The 17308-nt window shown below is 42.4% G+C and overlaps 1 protein-coding gene across 1 annotated transcript in view; it reads left to right on the forward strand.

Moving 5' to 3' along the window:
• The window catches only part of gucy1a2 (guanylate cyclase 1, soluble, alpha 2), a 139908-nt gene that overhangs the window by 16793 nt on the left and 105807 nt on the right, over window positions 1–17308 (forward strand). Inside the window, exon 2 of the mRNA XM_067985423.1 lies at window positions 4994–5055. Within this exon, the coding sequence (XP_067841524.1) occupies window positions 4994–5055 (62 nt within the window). The remainder of the gene's footprint in view (window positions 1–4993; window positions 5056–17308) is intronic.

Here is a 17308-nt window from a genome sequence, read left to right on the forward strand (position 1 = left end):
TGGTCAGTGATGGGTTTAGGACTCCCGTTGTTGCTATTCTCCTCCTAATTAATAATTCTACTTCGTTTTAATATATGTTTCTATTCAAATATTTCCTTTTAATTTTTTTCCTTTCTTTCTCGAAGGCCTAACTTTTGCTACATCGGTACTTTAGTACTTCACCCAAATTACTTAGACAATGACTGTCAACAGGCATCTTAGGGTGCACACAGCAGTACCTAATCCTGTCCTCACCTGATGCCCACATGTACATGCACACGCGCAAGAATTGTCAACTCAGCACAAAAAGAGAATCAAAACCAGAACGTTTCTGATCCATATGGTTTAGTATTACACAGGATTGCACAACCCCAGGGTTAAAATTAATATTTTAATGGGTGCAAGGATGTAATATTAATTTGTAAATATTGGTTACATGCTTTGTATCTCGACTGAACAATTTAAATGAACTATAAAGGTTGGGACGAACACTCAGCTTTAATTATAATCACCCAAATCTCCACTCCCAATTCAACCATGCTTTGTTTTGCTTTGCAAATTGTTGCTTAAGTCAATAGTCTGCTTTTGTTTAATTGGTGAAAAATTTTCTCTGGGTGAAATTGGTCTTGGGCAGTAGTGCAAAACAGGCAGTAGCAAATTGGCAGCCCGATTTTCTTTTCCACTGACTTCAGTGGTGAATTATATTGCATTACATACAGGATAGTGCACAGACTGCGGTGCGTTACGTGCAGAGTAGTGCACAGACTGCGGTGCGTTACGTGCAGAGTAATGAACAGATTGCAGTGTGTTATGTGCAGAGTAGTGCACAGACTGCAGAGTGTTACGTGCAGAGTAATGCGAAACTCTGAAATGTAGTAAACAATGTGGAGGTTAGTAAAAACATCAACAACAACTTGCATTTATATAACGCCTTTAATGTAGTAAAACATCCCAAGGCGCTTCACAGGAGCGTTATCAAACTAAATTTGACACCGAGCCACATAAGGAGCTAGTAGGAGCAGTGAAAAGAGATAGGCTTCAGGGAGTCTCTTAAAGGAGGAGAGAGAGGTAGAGAAGTGCAGCAGTTTAGGGAGGGATTTCCAGAGCTTAGGGCCTAAGCAGCTGAAGGCACGGCCGCCAATGGTTGAGCGATTAAAATCAGGGATGAGCAAGAGGCAAGAATTGGAGGAGTGCAAAGATCTAGGAGGGTTATACAGCTGGAGGAGGTTATAGAGATAGGGAGGGGCGAAGCCATGGAGGGATTTGAAAACAAGGATGAGAATTTTAAAATCGCGACATTCCCGGACCTGGAGCCAATGTAGGTCAGCGAGCACAGGGGTGATGGGAGAACGGGACTTGGAGCAAGTTAGGATATGGGCAGCAGAGTTTTGGATGAGCTCAGGTTTAAGGAGTGTGGAAGATGGGAGGCCAGCCAGGAGAGCATTGGAATAGTCAAGTCTAGAGGTAACAAAGGCATGGATGATGGTTTCAACAGCAGATGAGCTGAGGCAGGGGCGGAGATGGGCGATGTTACGGAGGTGGAAGTAGGCGGTCTTGGTGATGGAGCGGATATGTGGTCGAAAGCTCATCTCAGGGTCAAATAGAATGCCAAGATTGCAAACGGTCTGGTTCAGCTTCCAACAGTGGCCAGGTAGAGGGATGGAGTTGGGGGCTAGGGAACGGAGTTTGGGGCAGGGACCAAAGACAATGGCTTCCGTCTTCCCAATATTTAGTTGGAGGAAATTTTTGCTTATCGGACAAGCAGTCCGACAAATGAGAGATAATGGAGGGTCGAGAGTGGTGGTGGTGAGGTAGAGCTGGGTGTCATCGGTGTACGTGTGGAATGTGATGTTATGTTTTCGGATGATGTCGCCAAGGAGCAGCATGTAGATGAGAAATAGGAGGGGGCCATAGACAAAGTGGTGAAATGGGCGGAGACATGGCAGATGAAATTTAACGCAGAGAAGTGTGAAGTGATTCATTTTGGTAGGAAGAACGAGGAGAGGCAATACAAACTAAATTTTAAAGGGAGTGTAGGAACAGAGAGACCTGGGGGTAGATATGCACAAATCTTTGAAGGTGGCAGGACAGGTTGAGAAGACCATTAAAAAAGCATATGAGATCCTTGGCTTTATAAATAGAGCCAGAGAGTACAGAAGCAAGGAAGTTATGTTAAACCTTTATAAGATACTGGTTAGGCCTCAGCTGGAGTATTATGTTCAATTCTGGGCACCACACTTTAGGAAGGATGTCAAGGCCTCAGAGGGGGTGCAGAAGAGATTTACTAGAATGGTACCAGGGATGCGGGACTTCAGTTATATGGAGAGACTGGAGAAGCAGGGGTTGTTCTCCTTAGAGAAGGTTAAGAGGAGATTTGATTAAGGGAATTGGATAAATACTTGAAGGGAAAATATTTACAGGGCTATGGGGAAAGGGCAGGGGAGTGGGACTAATTGGATAGCTCTTTTGAAGAGCTGGCACAGGCACGATGGGCCAAATGGCTTCCTTCTGTGCTGTACCATACTATAATACAATGATAACCCACAGACTGCATGCAGTGTGTTACATACAGGGTAATGCACAGAGTGCAGCGTATTATACACAGTAACATATTGAAAGGTTTAGATGATATCACCAACTTGGAGACTGAAGCTTGACTTATTTATCTACATCATCTCAGATCTGAAATATGTTACTTTGTTGAGAAGCAGTCCAAAATATGTATAATAAATACAAACTTAACCATTACTTGTTTCTTGCTGATGGTAGCAATGTATGGCAGACTACTGTGATCAAATCATGTAACTTACCACAGGGTTGTATAACGCTAGATTCAAACATGGGGTATTAACAACAATACTTTATTCTGAGGTGTTTCTTTTACAGTTTTCACCCATTTCTTAGCCTGGTGTGTTCGCTGCATAATCTGTCTATAGTGGCTCCCTCTCTATTTGCACATTTTCAGTGCTCACCCCAGGCCCTTTCTTGTAATACACATAACTGATTTATAACCCTACAATTTACATGGTACTGTTGCTACCATGTAAGTTGTTAGCGTTTCACTGCAGGTTACCAAGGACTGCCATTGCATTTGTATAAGGCAGAAACGCATTGGGAATTCGAGATGATGTTGTGAAGAGTGAAATAATTTATCATCATCACATTGGAACCTGGGACATGTCACCTGTTTGGAACACAATCCAGAAAAGATTATTAATCATTATAAGTTTTATAGACATTGGTGGACAGTGATGAATGGCGGTATCAAGTTATTTAATTTGACAAGTAGCAATATCGGGATTTATTTTACTGACTAATAGAGAGGAATCTCATAGTTTGCCCATATAATATTCCAGTTTTTCCATATTTCTTGCTAAATCCACTTCAACTTCTACAGCTATCTTAAGCCTGCTTAGTATTCATTCGTGGTGCTATGACAAATTCTTTTTTTGTAGTCGAGACTCCCTGTAATTTTGTAATTGACAGCATGTGAATTGCATGGTATAGATAGGCAACTTGTTGGGGATTTTGTATCAGAGGGGCAGGTGACCCTATAAGAATTTAGAACTGGTTATGGGCTGTTTGTAGTTCTCATTATTTTCTTGGGTTCTTGTGGGGGAAGATAATGTTAGAAGGGATTAACCATTAATTGATAGATTAACAGTTAAGGTATAAACATTTTTTTTTCAAAGCAGAAAAATTGTCTGCTGGTTTTCACATGGATATAGTAGATTTATATATTCTCGCTATGACATTTATGGGAGAACACATTGACAGCATTGTTACATATCTTTGTACAATGCTTCAAGATTTGGGTGAGCATAGGGGCGGTGAGAGGTGTCACAGCCAGAGACAGGTGCACAGGGCTATCCCACTTTTTCTGGGGATGTTTTGGGTTACTTTTGCTGTACAGCTGGGGAGTAACGGTGATGTGCTCTCATTGTGCAAACATGTGCAGTCACTGTCCTCAGTCTTTCTTTTCTGATTGGAAAGTATTTACCTCTGGCTGAATGATGTTTATTATTTGTACAGCGCTGAGTTTTCCTATTTATACTGGGAGCAGACATCATTTAACAAAGGAAAAGTGTATTTTGTTGTTGGAACAAATCATTGAATGCTCCAAAGTGAGATTTGACTGTGATTTTTGCGAAGTGTTGAGCATTAGCACAGAAGGCATATGGGAGGAGACAGGTTGACAAAGGATGGTGTGGGGAGAATAGGGGAATGTGTGGCAATCCAGTTCTCCTCCAGAGGGCCATGAATAGGAAACAAAACCTGTCTTAACCTGCACTTAAAGTTTTTAAAAAATTCAAAATGAAATAAAAACATTCAAATAAAACAATTCTGTCTCCTCAGGATATGGGTCTATTTTAAAATAGTTGCTATGGTAATGCCAGTGTACTAACGTTAGGTACATAATCTAATAACCTGCATTTTCTCTCTGCAGTATTCAGGTGGAAAATCACACATTTATACATTGCTGAAATTCTGGACTTTTTGTGCTCAATGCTGTACTGATTTTTGTCCTAGTGCGTCACTAGGGGAATAGAGTCTAATTTATAATTCTGGTCCCAATTGCAATTTCTGCTTACGTTCCATTAGCTGGACATATGTATGAATGACAGGAAGGGTGTTTAAACCATACCCACTATTTTCAAGTTGTGTAACATAATAGAAACTCCGCCTAGTGGCACTGCACAGGAGGTGGGAATTTGCCCTGGTGAGTGGCTTATTTTGTGCACATAATTGAAGACAATAATCGCACACAACAATCCAGAGAACTAATACAGCAGAGTGATAAAGGATGTATTGTTGAATTGTTCTGCTCCCCTTGATTGTCTGCATTTCATCACAACGGTTATCAATATAATTTTAGTTTTTAATTGGCGGTTCTCTTTTCCAAACAATAAAGTATATCTAATCCAAAATGCATTTATTTGTGCTTGTATTGGTTAAATTGCCTTTGCTGTAGTCATTTGATGCCAATAACTTTTATATCATCTTGTTAATGCAGCCACAGACGTTACAGTGGGCACTACAGAGGACGTTACAATACTTTGAGCGCCATGTGATCAGGTAAGTGTGAATAGCATGGCAGCACCATTGTTCCTTACAAGTAGGTTTTGCAATAATGCTGTGTACACACATTGGCAAATACACATTTCTAACAGGTACAGCAACTGTACTTAATGTGTGCACAGTACATTATACTTAATGAGTGGTCATAACTTGTATTCAGAAATTTTTTGCATTAATGTGCTAATTTAATTTAGATATTTTGCTGTTGAATGTCCCTATGTTAGTTAGCTGCTTTGGCAAGTTGATTTCCATGGAACTAACTTGAAAGCTCAGATCTCTTTCAAATAATTTGCTTGCCTTTCAGAATTTGACAAACTTCTCTGGGTACCGTACAAATCGTTGCCACTACTGGTATTTAACCAGAATTTTAACTGTAAAAAATGAATATAATATCAACGACCTAGTTAACTCAGTACTCCTAAGTACTAAAAGTAGCTATGAATTCCTATTTTCATTGCAAATGCTGGAAATTCTATAAGCCTTCCAAATTACAATGAATGTTGTTTCAGTTAAATCCATTGAATATGGAATTTTCTTTTTCCTCTTTTGGTTTTTATATTTGCTTCCAGATTGCACCCCCCACCCCACCCAATACTTTTCCTCTCAGTGGCCTCCTCCAGCTAGATGAATTGGACAATGCTGGCCGCAGTCATCCTCAGATGCTGGTCACGGTCTTCCCTAAGCAAGCTGAGGCCTTTCCTCTTAATGTGGTTTTATGATGTGCTCCACCCTGTGACGGGCTAGAAACAAATAAAACTCATCCTACCAGTGGCAAGTTCATTTGAGTGACAGGCAGCAGGGCCAGTACTAAAGCAAACGTGGTTATGGCAGATTATACCTGTAGTGATAACTAACATTTTAGACCAGTTTTATGAGTTGGGTCCTTGAAAAAGCTCCTAACAAATCTTGGGGAAAAAAATTACACCCCATAATAGCTAATATATTAGCTAACAGCTAATTGCTATATAGGCAAAGGTCTCAGAGAGTCCCACTTCCCTGTGTTGATAGTCAAGGAATGATGCTTAACATGTAGAATAAAATGAGGAATAGGACAAAATGAATAAAAATGTATTAAATTAGAAGCTATAGAAAGCTATACTATTCATTCTGATTTTTTATCATTGAAATTGTTATTCTCTATTCACCCGATCTCTCCTTCCTCAGTGCCAAGACAGTGTCACTGAGCTACGCGTTGAGTTAAGAATTTGTCAAGCTTCTTTTTAAAAACTTTGACAGAGTTAGCAGTCACTTCATTCCATTGCATGGTTTACTGCCATCAGACGCCATTAGATGACAGTGATCACACTTACGTAATAGCAACCACATAATGGTCAAGTTGGACATGATGTGGGATTCAGAAATATTGAGGACCGGGGTCAAGTATATAATGATAATAGGGCTAACTTCAAAGGAGGTGTCAGTTTAAACAAATTGACTGGTGGGATTTGTTCAACAGCATTTCAGTAAAGGACAAGTGGAACACATTTAAAGGGATAATCCTGTGCAGGATAAATACATACCTCAGACCAGGAAACATAGACTAAATAAGTGTAACCTTAAATAGATGAATAAAACAACAGAAGCAAATTAAAGAGGAAGAATAACCTTACAAATCCTGCAGAAAGGTGGAGGGACTGACTGGAATGAATATAGGAACTTGTAGAAACATTTTTAAATTGTGCTCTGAATGATTACTTCCTCCAAATATTAACAAGAAAGGACATGAGCAACATGCTCTCCCTGAGTAGTGACGACCTAATTAGGATTAATGACTTTGATAAAAATAAGATAGAGGTCCTGGACAAGCTACGAGGGCTCAAAACAAATAACTGCTGAGGTGAAAATGGTATTTAATGCAGAGTACTAAAACAAACAAGGGAGAAGAGTTGTGAAGCATTGACAGTAATTATGAGAAAGGCAACGAAAATAGGGGCGGTACCAGTAGGCTGGAAACAAGCTAATATGGTGCCCATTTTCACAAAGGGGATAAAGCAGAACCAGGTAACTACAAAGCACCAGGGAAAAAGACAGTCAAAAATCATCCAGTTGGCATAGGAAGGCAGTGTGCCGCGTGAGTGAACGTGTCGGGCGTCCAGTGGCAGGAGCGGGGGGGCGGGAGGTCTGGTGATGAAACCTCCCAGAACGTGTCCAACGTGTCCATTGTTGACAAATCGAGACAATGCAAATATCTGTCTGTCTGTATAATGAGAAGTTTGTTTAAAGCTATGTTACACTTTAAATCTGAATATCACACTATAATGATTGCATTATATAATAGGCTCTGTTCAGTTAACCATGCTGATTTGCTAAGTCGAGAGAGTCAAGAAAGATAAAACTAACAATTAGGAGTAAGGAATCTTCACCCAGTCAAGTCACTCAAATTGTTAAAGCTCAGATCCTTAATTCACTCTTTTTTTTTCAAATTGGTTTGAGGTGCCATCTCCCTTCTAACTTTTTTTAATTGACTTATTTACTTACATGTAACACACATTGTATTATTATAGGATCTAACACTCCAAGTGCTATAAAATGCTATATCCTCCAACTCACCATGAGCAATGCCACAGGTAGTCTTTTAGCATATATTGATTTCAGTGCCAGGACTCATAGGGGCTGACATTGTTATTTTTTTCAAAAAATGTGCATTATATGCCTGTTCTTTGTCAAAATTAACAAAATTGTGGGATTGCATACTTTGTAAACATGTGATGCCTGAACGGAGTGGGCGGGGAGGGGGCTAAGCTGACGAGCGGGGTGCCTCATCACGTTCCCGCATCCCCCATCTTAACTTGCCTGAATTCAAGCATGGGAAGGCTGCCCGTCCCAGTGGAGTGGGGGCCTAACTTAAATGGTGACGTTGTGTCCCAATGAAGTAATAGATATTTATTTAAGTTATTTGAATCACTTAACTTCACTTCAAGGTCATTGAATCATTATGCGAAGTATCAATGCATGAAGATAAGTTGTACTGACTGAATTAAGTGTAACTGTGGTTCTGTATGTTCGCTCACTGTGAAATAAAGCAGATAACGATTTGTATCATGTCTCTTCTCACAAAGTGTTTGCTTGGTCCGCTTTTGGAGAGTTTGAAAAAGTACAGGTACAAAAGATGCAAATATTTCATTTAGGTCACAAGGGGCAATTGTTAAAGCTCCGGGTCACACAATTTAGTGCAGTGTGAGTAAACGTCCATAAAAGTAAGACTCTCAGACTTCTTACAGGAATAACTGGCAACATTGAACCTGAGGAGGTAGCTACAGCAGACCCTAATTTATTTTAATTGGTGGCAGCCATCAAGGATAAAGTTACAAAAGCAAAATACTGCGGATGCTGGAAATCTGAAATGAAAACAGAAAATGCTGGAAAAGCTCAGCAAGTGAGGCAGCATCTGTGGAGAAAGAAACAGAGTTAATGTTTCAGGTCGAAGACCTTTCATTAGAACTGGAAGCTGTTAAAGAATTAAAGTTTTTAAGCAAGTACTGAGCCAGGGAAAGGGGGAGGGAGGGGAGGGAAGGAAAGAACAACAGAGAAGGTCTGTGATAGGGTAGAGGGCAATAAAGTTAAAGATAAATTTACACTTGTGACGAGAGTGATTCAAAACATTTAAAATTCAAAAGTGAACTGAACAGAAACTGAGATGCAAAAAATGACCAAATCAAAACAAGTCGAACTTGAATTAGCAAGGCTAATGGCGAAAGACAAAGCGGGGAAGAGATAGTTTCAGTTAAAAGACTTTGAGTGACTGGAAGAAAAATGAGAAGGAGAGCAAAGAAGTTCGCAGGAAAAGAGAGAATGACACGAATTTGTGGCCAGTATGAGCAGCAACTGCACCAGCATGAGGCTAACAAGAGGGAAAAAGAGCATCGGCATGTGTTAACAGCAGCAGCAACGAGTCCGATAAATGGGGTCAGGGAATTCGGGGTCCACCATTTTATTAAATCGAATCTTAATATTGATAGCTTTAGCCAGGCATTTAAATTGTTAGCTGCTGAAACATAAATGAACCAGCCAGTTGACTCGCAACATTGCTAAGCAGAAAAGCACTTGCAATATTTTCTCCTGTTAATCCTGCTGGTAGTATGGACTATATTGTAAAGTGTGCAATTCTCAGGATCTATGATTTAACACCTGAAATGACAGAGAAAAAAGTTTAGAAAATAAGAGAGAATCCAGACAGTAACTATGGTAAATTGGTCATCCAGCTCGAAGACATGTGACACACGTGGTTGGAAAGTGAAGGCATAACACACTACAAAGGCCTTTGCCATTTAATGCGAAGGAACAAATTTCTGGAAGTAGTTCCAGACAATGTAAGAATCTTATTGCTTGATCAGGAGTGTAAAACGCTTGAGCTGCTAGGCACACATGCTGTTCATTTTATGGGCCTATGAGCACAGGCCAGTTGTTGCATGAGTGGGAAACCAGCAGAACCCTCCGGAAAATGGCAGAAATCTAGTTGCGCCAGATCTCCACTGTTTCTGGGAGTTTCCTCTTTGCCCTGTAAGGGATTGGAACCTCTGTGATGACAGGGGGTGCAGCCAGGGTCAAGGACTTCTTTTGCTCACTCAGGACCTGGTGTATCAGTGGAGGACTATACATTCGGTGAGGTATTCCAGCCTCCACAAGGGCGGTTGCGAGGCCCCATTGGTAGAACCAGACTAGGGAAGTGGCCTGGACCCCGAAGAACCCTTAATATATTTTTGAAAACATTTTTAGAGATCAGATCCCTTGCTGCGGGGATGAAGGGGAACATGGACAGGGTCAAAGGAGGAGGGGCCTGGGCCCCTTGCTAATTTGGTTCCCTCCCAATGATCCCCCAAACTCCAGCGTGGTCAGTGCTGGGAGGCACTGGTGGATGTACTCCCGATATAATCGCCAGGATCAAATCTCTAGGAATTTGAGCCCCATTTATTTAAGGAAAGAAAGAGTTAAACTTTAATTTCAAAATCTTAAAGGATAAATCTATTCCACTAAATCTCCATGCAATCTAAATGTCATTATAAAGGTAAACACATATACATTCACTTCTTTATCTCTGTTGTTCTTTGCTGGTGTTCTCTGTGCTTTCAGATGACTGTTATAGATAGCATAAAAACAGACATTTTTGTAGGTCTCCCTGATTAGGCCATGTAGCCCACCATTCCCATTCATAATGTCAGCCAAGCACAATTTAGAGGTTACACTAGGGGAAATTCATTCTAAAATGTTTAGTCTCAGACTAATTTTAAACAACATTTTTAAATGCCCTGCATCGGCTCGATGGGCCGAATGGCCTCCTTCTATGCTGTAACCATTCTATGATTCTATAAATCATAACAAAGGGCAACTGATGCTTGGCCATAAGTTTACAGTTATCTCCCATTATAACCAGCTGACTCTTCTCACAGATGAAAATTAATCACTTCATCAAGCTTCTGAGGTAAAGAATCACACTCCAGTATGAATCTCCACTTTGGGGGCAAGGGGGAGGGGTGGAGAAAGGAGAAAATTGGGAAGCCCCTTCCTCACATCATCGCCTCATTGCTGTGCTTACTGTGTGTGCTGTCACTGTAATAAAAAGGACACAATGCTTTTCTGACTATTCTCCCTCTCTGGTGACAGTCAATATCTCTTTACAATCAAAATGTGCACATTGATTAAACAGAGCATATTGTGCCACTGCTGTGCATTCTGTTAAAGAGCTTTAGATCAGCACATGAAGAATTGATAATTTTATAAGCATGTGCTCTAGATGTTTGGTGCTTGGAAAACAAATGCCTGATAAAAAGGGTTGTAATCACCTGTCTGTAATCACCAAGCATTGTTCTGTGATTTATAAATGCGATTTCATTTCGAGGATTTCATTTCCACAACATTCACCTGAGGAAGGAGGAAGCCTCCGAAAGCTTGTGAATTTAAAATAAAATTGCTGGACTATTGAACTAAAGATAGCAAATAATATAGTGGAGAAAATTAAATGGAATGCAGTTTAGTGACAGATCAGTGAAAAGAAAAAAATGTTATCCAGAAAATGTACATAAACTATTGTAGATTGACATGTTCTAACATTAATTGCACACTGAATACAGTATTGTTACTCATTATTGTGGTTAACAGATTAAAGGTCCTAAAAGAATAAGTTTGGATTGTGGTGTAATGAGTTTATTTTTTGTAGTCAGCAAGATTCTGAATGGAATATTGTTGGGAAAATTGATAGAATTTTTTTTCTGTCTTTAGAATTGATCTAAACATGATCAATACTCTTACAACAAGATGAGCTAGAATCAGTACATTGGGACTAAACGTAATCAATACCATTACATTGGGTTAAGTGTACTTAATACTGTGACAATGGGACTAAATGTAATTAATACCATCACAATAGGTCTAATCATGATTAATTACAATAAGAATATAATTGTAAACAATTTTACAACACCAAGTTATAGTCCAGCAATTTTATTTGAAATTCACAAGCTTTCGGAGGCTTCCTCCTTCCTCAGGTGAATGTTGTGGAAATTTCCATAACATTCACCTGAGGAAGGAGGAAGCCTTCGAAAGCTTGTGAATTTCAAACAAAATTGCTGGACTATAACTTGGTGTTGTAAAATTGTTTACAATTGTCAACCCCAGTCCATCACTGGCATCTCCACAATAAGAATATAAGAAAGCATGGAACAAAGAAAGTCAAGCCAGCCCACCATCTTCCAAAGACTGCACAATCATCCCTTTTTCTATCAACCTAGAGGCTTTTAAAACCCAAGTTTACTGACGCCTAACTATTACTTATTGTTTTACTTCATCTCCTCTCATTCTTTTTAACTTGGCAGTGTGGGTTTCTGAATCATATAACATGTACATTGCCATTAACACTAGTTCACTTATGTAATCTTCTGAGGAAATGTTCCATAAAATTTCATCCTGATCTCCAAAGGCTTGCGAGATACAACGGGCGATTTCAACTCTGCCCGCCTGGTGGAAACCGCTTTGGGGGCAGTTAAACTCGCCCATGAGACTTACCCGCTGACATCCCGTTTCCTTCCCGCAGTTTTCAATTTTGAGCAGCGGCAAGGACACCTGCTGGAAACAGGCGGAATCCTTCTTTCAATTTGCAGATTGGGCTCCGATGATGTCATGGGGGCCCAACTGTAATTTTAACTGTGGCCTGAGCAGGGGAAGCCATTTTGGGTTTCCCGCCAGATGAAGCTAGTAGAAAGAAGAGTCAGGGCCAACAGCGTCCCAAAGACGTAAATTTTTTACTTTCCTGTGGGGCCAGGAGGAGCAGGAGTGCTTTTCCAGGCCCCTAAAGGAAAGTTAGCCTATCCTGCCCCAGGCTCACCCCCCTCCTAATTGTGCGATGCTTCCAAAACTCCATCACTGCCACTGGGCGGGCAACTGACTGGAGCGTGCAATTGAGACTGAAGAGTTAAAATTGCCAGGGCTTCATGCTGTTGAGGTCAGGATGGTTGCTGTAAGCCCTGGCCCCTGCCCGCCCGATTCTTGCCCTGAGTTAAAATTGGGGCTACAGTCGCTCTGCCACAAAAGTAATCAATTAAATTGCTCAATGAATTTTTTCTGACTTCTTTGATCAGCCATTTTGTTACTCAAGCAGCTCACTATATACAGCTAAAAATACAATAATTACAAAACAATAAACACATAAAGCTATCATTACAGTCCTCTGATGCGAAGAATCAGTTTTGTGGCTCTTCTGTGAACTGCCTCCAGGGCTTGATTGACCCTTTTCTGTTTCAATGACCCAAACTGGATGCAGTACTCAAGGTGTGATCTGACTTAGAGTGCTATATAGTTTTAGCATAACTTCCTCTGAATTGTAGTCAATTATTTTGGCTATATAGTTCAACATTCTATTTGCTATGTTGACTGTTGTTGCTTGAGTGGATATGTAGTGTTGAATCTGCTAAAACCCCTAGATCTCTTTCAAAATCACCATTAACTATTTCAACACCACTTCTATAAACTTCTGTTGCCTTGTTTCCCTTCTTATGTGTGATATTTTACATTTGTCTGTATTGCATTTCATCTACCATTAATTTGCTCACTTAGATATTTGTTCAACTTATTTTGTACTTCCCAAACTGCGTCCTCACATGTAACTACTCCTCCTAGTTTGGCATCATCTGTGAATCTGACCAATTTGCATTGAGCATCTGAACCCAAGTCAATAATGAAAATTATAAACAATTGGCATCTCTGGGGTATCCTGCTCAGCATTTGCCTCCATCCAACATGTGGAGATGCCGGTGATGGACTGGGGTTGACAATTGTAAACAATTTTACAACACCAAGTTATAGTCCAACAATTTTATTTTAAAATCCACAAGCTTTCGGAGGCTTCCTCCTTCCTCAGGTGAATGTGGAAATGAAATCCTCGAACCTATTGCATTTATAAATCACAGAACAATGCCTGGTGATTACAGATAGTCTTTTCAATTGCCCGTTCCCAAGGCAACCAAAGTGTTCAGACAGATAGGTGTTACCTACAGGGCCACCGAATATACAAATGGCCAGAACTAAAAAAACAGATGATGTGGAGATGCCAATTAAAAAAACAGAGCGAGAGAGGCAGAAACATAGAAACATCCGGAAGGAAAAGACAGCAATTGACCCGTTATATTAAAAACTGATAACATTTGTTCGCTGGTGGGGTAACGTGTAGCGTGACATGAACCCAAGATCCCGGTTGAGGCCGTCCTCATGGGTGCGGAACTTGGCTATCAATTTCTGCTCGACGATTTTGCGTTGTCGAGTGTCTCGAAGGCCGCCTTGGAGCACGCTTACCCGAAGGTCGGTGGCTGAATGTCCTTGACTGCTGAAGTGTTCCCCGACTGGGAGGGAACCCTCCTGTCTGGCGATTGTTGCGCGGTGTCCGTTCATCCGTTGTCGCAGCGTTTGCATGGTCTCGCCAATGTACCATGCTCTGGGGCATCCTTTCCTGCAACGTATGAGGTAGACAACGTTGGCCGAGTCACAGGAGTATGAACCATGCACCTGGTGGGTGGTGTCCACCATCCAACATAGCTCTTCTAATAAATACCCACTACGTCCTACCATGCAGTTAATTTATTATCCTTTCCCAGCTTTTACCCTGATTCCCCATATCTTTAATAGTTAATGAATAGTTGCCTTTCATGTGGAACTCTGTTAAGTGCTTCATGAAAGCAAAGATATACTGGCCTGGATTTTCCTCTGAATTTCCAGCCATTTTGGAGTGGAATAGGGAGAAAAATTGATTATTCGAGACTGCTGCCTCAAATTTGATGCAAAAAATCTGCCCCTGCATTATCCTCTCAAAAACCAGCCATTCCCCTTTAAGGCCCGTTGAGAGCACGATCTACCTCATGCAAACGGTATCAATAGGGTGTGGCTAACCCCTCAAACCCATTTCCTCCAACTTCTAACCCAAACCCATCCCAAATAATTACTGTCACTCTCTAAGTGGTAGGAGCTGCAGGAAGGTATCCCTGAGTGGATACCACATGAAGGAGGCAAGAAAGAGAGCAACTCCTGCAATTAAATTGTATGATTTGAGTTACTTTGATAAAACATAGTTTTAATTGCAGAATAACTATTTCATACCATGTTATAGAGGACTAACATTACCGTGAATATTATAAGGAATCTCACACACTTGCACTAACTGAGAACACACAGGGCTCGATTTTCCAGTGAAGAAGTGGGTGCTTTGGGGGCGGGGGGCCTCTGAAAATCGTGGAAATCCTGTTCAGATTCAGAGCCCGGCTCCAACCTGCAGACTTCCGGGTTCCCCATTGACGTGTCTGGGTGTGCGCGTGCCTCCCGAATGCGGAAGTCCCACCGGCAATTAAGGCCGGCGGGATGATCATTTACCTAGTTTTTCAGCTAGTTTAAGTATTTGAAGTACTTAATTTTCTTCACATTTTGGCAGGGGTTCGATTTTGAAGCATCCTCAGTGTGTTTCCTGTTGCAACAGACATGTTTCAGCCAGCAGTCAGTGGGAGATTCAAATGCTTATTTGACAGATGGGGAGAAAAGGTCACTTACTGCAGCAGGGCACTCTGTTATTTCAGACAAAGTTTTGGCTGCAAGATCTTTGTGTTTTCACTCAAAATTCTTACTTTCCACTCAAAATTCTGCTGTTCAAACATATTTAACTACTTTGCGGACCCCCTCAAACTCACACCGTCAGGATGGGGGGTGGGGGGGGGCGCCATGGCTGCATTCACCACTACATCCGAGGACGAGCAACATCACCAGCCTCGCCAGGCACGACATCCACCTCCATCACGTGAAGCTCCACAACACAGTGCTGCGCCACAGGCACCTGCACAAGAGCACAGAGGGCAACAACAGAAAGGGGCACTGCTTGAGAAGGCCCCATCCACATCTGCCACCACATTGAGGAGGAGGAGGAGGCAGAGGAGGAGGAGCAGGAGCAACCCATGGGCAAAGCAGTGGCTCACCTGGCTGCTCGTGAGACCAGGGAGTCACTGATATGTGAACGGTTCTCCTAACATCAGACAGCGTGGAGAGTCCAGTCCTCACACCACCTGGACAGAGCAGTGCCCACACCAGCCCCCGCCCCCCACCCTCCCTGCACAAAACAGTCCTGCAACTACACATACACCCACTGTAAAGTGACCCAATGGGTGGCGTCAAGTGTTGCCGTTCATGATGAACCTCCTGAAAGGGCCCTATTTCAGAAGCCGGACAAGAATGACCAAGACGTGGCAGTAGTGGTGACAATAATAATATTTAATGTGAGTTTAACATAAAGCTAATACAAATAAAAAACACGACCAACTGTCAAACACTCTTATGCATACCCTTCATGCTTACAAAACCTTTGCCTTTCTCTTCCGACTACTTCTACGTGGTGCATCCTCTGTGGCTGCATTAGAAGTAGTGGCAGGTTGCTCTTGTTCATGCCCTGACCGATTAGATGCTTTGGGCCTATGCCCTCTGGGTTTTGGTGCTTGTGAGGGCCCCTCCTATGCAGGGGCAGACTCAGCCATCCGGAGAGGAGAGCATTGCGGGTACTGATTGAGAGGGGGGCAACGGGTGTAACGTGGGAGCGCTTTGAGTGGCGTCCCCACTTCTATGTCCTCTTTCGCCATCATTCCTCCCCTGGGCCAGGGCCACATCACTCCTACCATTCTGCTGGTCAACAGTTTGGAGGACATGTGTGAAGCCTTGTAAGGCCAGTGCTAGTGTATCTGCCTGCCTACTTAAGGCAGCAGAATGTTGTTCACTGTGAGTCCAAATGGCCGTTGTCAGGGCCTGAATGGACTCATTTGTGAGCCATGCTTGAAGCTCAACGGAGGCTAGCCTTCTTTCCATCGCAGACATTCCCGCACTAACCCATGACAGTATCTCAGAGAGTTGCTCATGTCCCTGTGACATTATCTCAGAGATGCCCTCACGTCCCTGTGACAGTATCTCAGGGAGTTGCTCATGTCCCTGTGACACTATCTCAGAGATTCTCTCAAGTACTTGTGCCACCATTCCACTCATGCAGGAGTTGGACTCCTCCATCCTCTGCTCTATTGTGGAGAATGCGCATGGCACCTGTTCCAGCACCTTGCAAATATGCTGCTGTTCTTCAATCAGTCTCCTTTTCAAGGATGGCCCCCAGGGTTCAGCATCTAAGTCCAGCTGAGCAGACCCTGGAGAGGAGTGCTCTCACCGATGTGGACGTTCCCCAGCTGCCCCTGCCACCAGTGTCTGCTCGTGCTCACGTGTGTGGTAACTCACCAGGTGCCAACCCAACTAACTGAGGACTAGGACCCACCGAGGTGAGAGTATCTGCGCTGGTGGATGGCTTGCTCAGATGTGACGGTGCACCCTCAGAGGCCGGCAATATTAAACATGATCAAAGATGTGTCATGTTGCAATGAGCCTACTGAAGTGCTGAAGATGGCAAGGCGTGTTAACATCAATTCATATTGTGTGTGCTGAATGTTAAAGTTATGTCTCCAGACGTTTGTCAAGTGCCAGCCTTGGCGTCCCCGACGGGCAGGCACTCGAGGGTTTGGCTGAGCTCCAGCGCCTCCTGCTCTGCGTCTGTGAGGACGACGATTTGTTGCGGCCCCCCTCTGGTTCTTGCCCTCTCCGTGCGTTCTTGGCTATCTTCTCCTTTAAGGGGAGAAAGTACAGACGCGTGAGTGAGTGGTGGTAACGTGGCCAACCGATGAATGCATTGGTTTGGGTGCGGCTGACCGTGAAAGAGATGCACCAGAGGGTGAGTGTGAGACAGAGCCATGACATTGTA

This window comes from Heptranchias perlo, chromosome 6 (genome assembly GCF_035084215.1).
Source record: "Heptranchias perlo isolate sHepPer1 chromosome 6, sHepPer1.hap1, whole genome shotgun sequence".
Classification (NCBI taxonomy): domain Eukaryota; kingdom Metazoa; phylum Chordata; class Chondrichthyes; order Hexanchiformes; family Hexanchidae; genus Heptranchias; species Heptranchias perlo.